The 7,282-nt window shown below is 55.6% G+C and overlaps 1 protein-coding gene and 1 long non-coding RNA gene across 2 annotated transcripts in view; one reads left to right on the plus strand and one right to left on the minus strand.

The window, feature by feature from the left end:
* Positions 1-6,323, plus strand: part of LOC113212836 (uncharacterized) — a 44,144-nt gene extending 37,821 nt beyond the window's left edge. Inside the window, exons 2-6 of the mRNA XM_026431665.2 lie at positions 490-1,230; positions 1,311-1,651; positions 1,882-2,269; positions 2,576-2,785; positions 4,615-6,323. Of these exons, the coding sequence (XP_026287450.1) occupies positions 538-1,230; positions 1,311-1,651; positions 1,882-2,269; positions 2,576-2,785; positions 4,615-5,004 (2,022 nt within the window). The 5' untranslated portion in view covers positions 490-537 and the 3' untranslated portion in view covers positions 5,005-6,323. The remainder of the gene's footprint in view (positions 1-489; positions 1,231-1,310; positions 1,652-1,881; positions 2,270-2,575; positions 2,786-4,614) is intronic.
* Positions 3,083-4,556, minus strand: LOC113212841 (uncharacterized). Its single transcript, XR_003303742.2, has 3 exons — positions 4,542-4,556; positions 4,058-4,438; positions 3,083-3,456 (listed from the first exon to the last, which is right to left on the minus strand). It is a non-coding gene; the product is annotated as an uncharacterized LOC113212841 (long non-coding RNA).
* Positions 6,324-7,282: the final 959 nt, after the last annotated feature.

A 7,282-nucleotide genomic window follows, 5' to 3' on the forward strand; every position in this document is an offset into this window, starting at 1 on the left:
GTGGGGCGCGGCGGGGTCGAATGGGTCTCAACTAACCGCCGCCCCGCCCCGCGCTTATAGCCCGGCCTAGCCCATGCGCTGCTAGGCCACTGCCGGGCGGATGTGGTGGCGATGGAGGCGTCAAAAAGCGGCACCTGCTGACACCCTGACAGCTGTGCTGACAACAGAGAGACTGACACAGGTGACATCTGCTGATACCGGCTGACACTGCTGACAGCTGTGCTGACGGCGCGGCAGCGGCAGCAGCCGGCGGGGCGCCACTGGGAGCGCGCCATCATCAGCCCGTGATCGACGATGTGTGTGGGAACGAGGTGGGGCCCGCGCGGCTGTGGGGTGGACCCCGCGGGGCTCAGGCCTGCTGGGGCCCACCAGGCAAATTAGCCGGCCGTTCAGGCGCCAGCGGGATCTACGACCGCCCGGGGCTCAGTGGGTGTCGGCCATTCAACGCCAACGCGATGCTCACGACGCCTCTCTCTCTCCCTGCTGCAGGTTGACCCCGGGTGCGACTCCTAGCGGACTCGGCAGCACCTCGCCGCCATGGCCGCGCCGCCGCGCTACCCGCCGGCGCGGTCCGACCTCATCCTGGGCCTGTCGGACGACGAGGAGGAGGACGACGACGATGAGGAGGCCCTGGACGACAGCAGCGCGGGCGGCAGCGGGCGCGACGTGGGCGCCGAGGGCCTGTCGACCACGCCGTCGACGTCGTCCGAGTCGGGCGGCAGCAGCCTGGAGGCGCGCAGGACGCCGCCGCGGCCGCGGGTAGCCAAGCGCTCCCTGCGCGGCGAGCTGCTGGAGCGCTGGCCCGGGTGGACGTCCCCGGCCAGGAAGCGGCTGCGCGCGGCCTCGCCGGCCAGGACCGCGCCGGCCAGGGCTGCGCCGGACCGCCTAGCCGCCCCGTTCGGCTGGCCGCAGGCCTCTTCGTACCCGGCCACCTCGTCGTCGCCGGGCTCGACCCTGGCCGTGGGCGGCGCGGCCGCCGGCGCAGGGCTGCTGGTGCGCGAGTACGACCGCTTCTGGCAGCTGGTGGAGAAGATCGCGAGCTCACCCAGCCTGGTGCCGCTGGGCCCACTGGCCCGCGCGGCCGACTACGAGCGCGTGTGCTTCGTCCACGTCGACGATATCGCCCTGGCGCGGCGCGGGGCGCGCTCGTCCACGCCGACCAAGTGGCGGAGGCATCGGCGTAGCCCCCGGCGTGGCAGCCCCAGCTCGTCCAGCGAGGAGGAGTCCCCAGTAAGTCGTCCGTGTTGCTGGCTGTTTGAATTTGCCGCGTAAAGTATGGTTTTCTAACGACACGGACGTCCTGCTTGCAGTGTGAGTCCGAGGCAGCTGCGCTGCCGGCGCCCTTCCTCCCGGACGCTCCCCGCAGCCCACACACCGCGGCCCTCGCGCAGCCGGATGACGTCCTGGACGGGGTCCTCGACGAGGACCTGATCCTGCCGCCGCCCACGCCCTTCTCGTCGCCGGCCGCGTCCAAGCTCCCGCGGCACCCGCGGCCCGAGTCCCCGGCCGTGGCGGCTGGGAGGCCGCCCGAGGTGCGCCGCGCGCCCCTGGCTGACCTCCGCGCCGACGCCCCGGCGGCCCCGGTGGCCGTCTGCGAGGACGTCGTGATCCTGCCCGACGTGAGAGAGCAGCCGCCGCACGACGAGCTGCTGTGAGTAGAAAGTTTAACATCCCAAATTTTCCCGGTAAGTTTTTGAGGAAAAAATTGGTAAAAATTGAAACTTGTTCAGAAAATTTTGTAAATGAAAGGGTAGCTTGTTAGAAATAACATACACTTCAAAAGAAAATTCCCAAAAATACCTTTCTCGAAAAATTAAATCAGAAGAGCCCCCTCTTCGTCTCTACTACAACACCATGATGGTCTGTTTCGCCTTCCTTCAGTGAGCGCCTGCAGCTGCTGGCGGGCAGACCGCTGCCGGGCGCCGAGGACCTGGACAAGGTGGACGTCGAGGAGGACAGCTCCGTGCTGCAGCTGCTCGTCCTCACGCCCACCGACGAGCGGGCGGACGCCCCCAAGGACGGCGTCGTCGGGGCCGCGGGCCGCCCCCTGCTGTGGGGCGCCCTCAAGGGCCGCCGGGCCTGCGCCGGGTTGCTGCGCCTCCGCGTGCCCTACTTCTTCATCCTGGTCGGGATCGTGCAGGTGACGCTGTACCGGATGCCCTCGCCCCTCGAGGCGCAGGAGCTCAAGAACAGGTTCGTCTGGGACAGCGGCCGCATGTTCGCCGAGCCCTGGCGCACCCTGTCGTACGCCATGCTGCACTCGGGCCAGGTGAGCGACAACGAGAGTCCACAAAAGTATTAATGCTCGGGGGGTACTTTTTTCACGGCCGCGCCATGGTATTTCACACCCTACGTGGGATACAAAATACAATGGCGCGTGCGCGGGAAAAAAAGGTACTTGACGTGACAGTACACATCAGAAAAAAATTAAGGAAAAATCAATTTTAAAATTATCAAAACAAAAAAAATCAGAAAAAAATCAGAAAAAAATTAAGAAAAAATCTGAAAAATCTGTGCACGCTTGAATTTATCGTGAAGTATCCCTCGGGTGACGCCGCCCCGCCTTGACCCACAGATGCACGTGTCGCTGAACGTGGCCGTGCAGACCATCGTGGGCACACCGCTGGAGCGCGAGCAGGGCGCGCTGCGCGTGGCGGGCGTGTACTTCGGCGGCGCGGTGTACGGCGCCCTCGTCACGGGGGTCGTGTCGCCCGCGCTGCTCATGGTGGGCGCCTCGGCCGGCATCTACTCCATCCTCATGTCGCACCTGGCGCAGATCTGGCTGGTGAGCATCAGTGTCATACCCACATACCCTCCAATAAATTCCAAATAATAATTTCGAAAAAATCAGAAAAATTTAGAAAAGTCAGAACATTCACAAAAATTGAAAAAAATCAAGATTTCTTAAAAACTTTCTGTGGAAACGGTGTACTCAGGTGTACGATTGAATTAATTTTCTTAGCAGTTTTTTTTTTTTTGTGATTGCTGATTTGGTTTTGAGTAGGCGCGTAGGCGTGCGGCAGAGGGGCGTGCGTCCAGGGTGGAATAGACCAGAAAAAATAATAATAGCAGCAACAACAGATAAGATGGATCCAGCATTTGGTTTAATTTATTTGAAAAACGTCTTAAAATGTCCCTCCTCCAAAATGACTGATCAATCACTCATCGTCAATCAATTTCGCAATTTTTTGGTGGCCATGCTTAATCGCAAGCATCTCGGCGGTGTATCCGGAGTGATCCTTTAAGTTCTTATCACTCCTCACCCCTTCTGCTAGTAGCAGCTTCACTATCTCGGTGTGCCCGTACATTGCAGCGACGTGCAGCGGTGTCCTTCCAAACTCGTCCCTGGCAACGAGGTCTCGTCGAAACGCGTCTTCCAGCAAATCGCGCACTATTTTCACGCGCCCATTCTCTGCGGCAACGTGGAGACGGGTTGTTTTTGCTGCCATGGCTGCTCTGAAACATGAGTATGAAACTACAGTGTTCTTGTCACAAACAGAACTGTTGCTCAACTAGTACTTTTTCATGCGGAGGGAAAGGGGGGCAAGGCAACGAGGGGGGGGGGGGCGGGAGGATTTGACGATGGGTCACTATTATTGCTCTTCATATCCACTGTAGTGGACCCGCTCGGGCTTGCAGGCTCATGCGTGTCCTCGAGTCCGCCCTTGACAACACAATGAAATGGCGTCTTCGGGCGTCTTTCTTCCCAACTACTAGGGATTTTAAAGTACGAATATTTTCCGGAAAATTTGAAAACTTTCCACGAAAGAAAATTGGGAAAAATTAAAATAGTACAAGAAAGAAATTACGGGAGGACGGCGCCTGTGATATTCGGGGTAGGCCAACCCGCAGTGCACGCATGCACTGCAGGGAAGATGTTGCCTACCTCCTGGGCGCTACAAGACCTCGCATCGGCAGAACTTGGTACTTTCGTAAAGGGCCAAAACAAACTTTCTTGAAGGACCCAAACAGGAAGGAATCGCAACGAAAATATAATTCCACCCTGGGCAGATGTTTGATTGGGAGTTGAGGAAGGGGGGGGGGGGCTTGGACTTACCACCTTGTTCTTGGCCTTGTTGCACCCTTCCTCTTTCCAAGTGCAACTCGTGTGAGCGCAGCGACAGGACTGCTGCAGTCCCCGACTTCACCTAGGATCTATATCTGTACGACCAGCCTGGGCAGTCTTATACCTACAGCCCCTACAACTTTAGTTCTGTATATCTTATCATGCGAATTTCCTCAACGGCTGAAAGAATTATAAAAAAAAGTGTTGAGGGACAGCGATCACCCACGTCATTGGACGTGCACTCTGCCGCCACAGACGACTCTTTCCTGTTGATAATAATTGTACGCTGAGCAAATATGACGCTTGCACACGGTGGGCCGAAGTCCTTTCGGCGGCGAAATCCACGCAGAGATAGCAAGTTGGTCACAAAAACTGTTAAAAATATTTTTCAGATTTAACACAAAAAAAAAAACATTTTGAAAGACTAAAACTAACTTTTTATAGGTGGTTTTTTTTTTTTTTTTTTAAGACTCACTTGTCTTCCGGTTTTGAATGAAAATATTTCAAAAATTAAAACTTGTTTACAGTTTTTGATTTTTCTTTTTCAGAACGCGCACTCGGTGCGGTACGGCAAGACGCGCGCCGGCGCCGTGCTGCTGCTCACCGGCGCCGACATGGCCTACACGGCGCACCACGCCATCAAGCTGGGCAACGCGGCGCCGCGCATCGGGGTGACGGCGCACTGCGCGGGCGCGGTGAGCGGGCTGTTCCTGGGGCTGGCGCTGTACCGCACCACCGTGCCGGCCGCGGCGGCGGCGGCTCACCAGGCGCACCAGGCGCACCAGGCCCCGGGCCCCTGCACCTCGCCGCCGCTGTACCGCGCCGCGCACATCGGGTCGGCGCTGCTGCTCGGCGCCACCGCCCTCTTCTGCCTGGTGTGGGTGCACCTGGCGCAGCAGAGCGCCGCCGCCGCCGCGGCCGCCGCGCTCGAGGCGTAGCAGCGGCTCGCGTTCACGCCCCTGCCCCCCGGCCAGCACTGGTACACCGGCTGGTGAGCGGGCCCAAGAGTGTGTAAGTGTCGCGCACTTGTGCAAGCGTCAAATGTCCCTATCGCACCTGAGTGTAACCCCAAAGTGTGCGCGCGGAACGGAAGTTAAACGCACACAAGTGCGGGCGACATTACTCTTGGTTTTGCTCTGTGCAACGAGTCGGGACTAGAGATGGAAAATTACCAAATAGTTGGTAGAAATACATCTACATCTAAACTCCAAGGCATTTAAATAAAAAAAAATATTTTAATTTTTTGTGAGAAAACGATTTTCTTCTACTTATTTTTCGATGAAGAATTTCAGTTGTTCCATCTCTAGTCGTGACGACATTTCTTGGCCATAGCGGTGCTTTACTCCTTACTACTTACGTTTCAGGTGTCTGAAACTTTTTGTGCGACTGTGTGCTTTGTGGTTTTTGAAAACCGTGCCTCACTGACCGTTTGGCGCCTTACAAGGCAAGAGTAGGCAAGTCGCCCACACACGTGCGTGCGGTAAGGCTAAGTGCGCAATTGCACGTTTTCTTTTAATTTATTATTGTTTTAGATACCTGGTGGAACGATGAGGAAGTAAGTGAGGTTCCGTTATGACTAAGCATGTTGTCGTTGCCTAACGGGGAGGGGTTTGAACGCGCGTTTATGGAAGAGTCTTCCGAGACGAGGACAAAAGTGTTGTTGTGTCCACTTTTGTGGCAAAGTTTCTTCATCCTGAACTCTCTGTGTCTGTATTTCATGTCGCTTATATGAGGGGTTTTGTATAAATCTCTGTGTTCTTGTGTGTAAGACTGAAACATAACGAAGATATTTGTTAAATTATTATTTTGCTTGACCAAGACAGGTGGACTTGAGCTCAGAAATATATTCTAGTTTAATTCCCGTGTTCTCTCATGACAGGTGGCCTTACCCACCGTTTAGCTCTTCCATACGATCGATCTTCCTGGAAATAGTGAAGCAACTGTGTTATAATCCTAGTTAAACGAGGTGCCAACCCCATACTGCTGTCAATTTATCGCTCAAGTCATTAACGCACCAATATGTCTTATTTCGATTGTGATTTTTTTATAACCAATCTCATCTGAATGTTGGTCCAAAACCTTTAAAATGCTGTACACACGTCTTTAAAGCCTGATCCGGGATCCCCAAAACTTCGTTTCCCCGGGCATGTAAGGTTGAGTAAATGAGTCTAGTCACAGCATGTTGCCATGTGTAGAAAAGCACGTACAGTTCTTTTTTGTTACCATAATAATAAAACATACTCGTGTGTCAACACAATACCGTCTTTATTTGGCTGTTGCTTTCTCCAGTTCACCTCTTAAAAGTGCGTTTTCAGCTCTTCCGTACAACAAATTCCGGCAGGTTCACTTGTGTATCACTACAGGTGTTTGTGGGCACGCCACCACCGAAAAGTGCTCCACCGCACTACCTAAGGAAGGGCGTTACTCCCAGATGCCCCACGGGTCGTTTTAAGTGGATTTAATAATAGTATAGTAGTAGTAGTATAGTAGTATAGTGCCATTAGTCCCTCCCCTCCCGAGGCAGACAAGGTATCCCCGAAGGGTACTTTTACTATAAAGTCAAGTTTAATTTTAAACTGATTCTACCTCGTTTCTGATTTATTTATTTTTCTTTGGAGGGTGGGGCCCTGCACTGTTGGAGCGCCCGCCACGCGCCGGGTAGGCCGTCCCGTCGCGCAGCTGTGCGAGGTCGGCGGCCCGCCCAGGGGCGCCCGAGGGAGTCGAGCTCGAGTCGCTCCGATAGCGAGAAACGGTATTTAATTCCATTTCTTTGACGGTGTGGCGGCCTTTGCTCATAGTTCCCCGCGCTCGTCAGCCGACTCCTCGGCCGCGTCCTCGTCCTCCGGTGGCGAGGTCTGAGAAAACATGATCGTCAACAGCTTATGCAGCTCCCTCTCCCGCTCCTCTTTGTCCTCTATCTTCGTGGCCGCCTCCATGGCCTTTACCAACGCGTAGGCCTGCAGCGGGTCGCTGCGCTCGATGTAGGCGTCCAGCGAGGCCTCGAAGAGCTTCTGCATCCCCTCACTCCCTCCGGGGCCGAAGGAAATGAGGCTGGGGTCAAGCATCTGTTCCGGCCGGTCCCCTCTGAAACGGAAGGGTGAAACCAGATAGTGAAACAACTCTCTGTCGCAGGCGGGCACCCGATAACTATAGTCCCCGAGACTGTCTCGACCACAAGGAAAAGTGCTTTCCCATCCCCACCCCCACCACACCGCC

The sequence above is a fragment of the Frankliniella occidentalis genome, unplaced genomic scaffold, assembly GCF_000697945.3.
Source record: "Frankliniella occidentalis isolate FOCC.00 unplaced genomic scaffold, Focc_3.1 Scaffold5, whole genome shotgun sequence".
NCBI classification, from domain to species: Eukaryota; Metazoa; Arthropoda; class Insecta; order Thysanoptera; family Thripidae; genus Frankliniella; species Frankliniella occidentalis.